Source organism: Capsella rubella, unplaced genomic scaffold (assembly GCF_000375325.1).
Source record: "Capsella rubella cultivar Monte Gargano unplaced genomic scaffold, Caprub1_0 scaffold_3, whole genome shotgun sequence".
NCBI classification, from domain to species: Eukaryota; Viridiplantae; Streptophyta; class Magnoliopsida; order Brassicales; family Brassicaceae; genus Capsella; species Capsella rubella.
In genome coordinates, this window is record NW_006238921.1 from 9928761 (window position 1) to 9929089 (window position 329).

General features: G+C 53.5%; 1 protein-coding gene across 1 annotated transcript in view; it reads left to right on the top strand.

Annotated features, from left to right (window-relative positions):
• LOC17892798 (extensin-2) overlaps positions 1 to 329 on the top strand; it is a 2416-nt gene that overhangs the window by 911 nt on the left and 1176 nt on the right. The window contains exon 2 of the mRNA XM_006300226.2: positions 14 to 312. Coding sequence (XP_006300288.2) covers positions 14 to 312 — 299 coding nt within the window. The remainder of the gene's footprint in view (positions 1 to 13; positions 313 to 329) is intronic.

Consider the following 329-nt stretch of genomic DNA (forward strand, 5'->3'; position numbering starts at 1 on the left):
ATATGTTTACAAGTCTCCCCCTCCTCCTCCATACGTCTACAGCTCTCCACCGCCTCCTCCATATGTTTACAAGTCTCCCCCTCCTCCTCCATACGTCTACAGCTCTCCACCACCTCCTCCATATGTTTACAAGTCTCCCCCTCCTCCTCCATACGTCTACAGCTCTCCACTACCTCCTCCTTATGTTTACAAGTCTCCCCCTCCTCCTCCATACGTCTACAGCTCTCCACCGCCTCCTCCATATGTTTACAAGTCTCCCCCTCCTCCTCCATACGTCTACAGCTCTCCACCGCCTCCTCCATATGTTTACAAGTCTCCCCCTCCTCCTC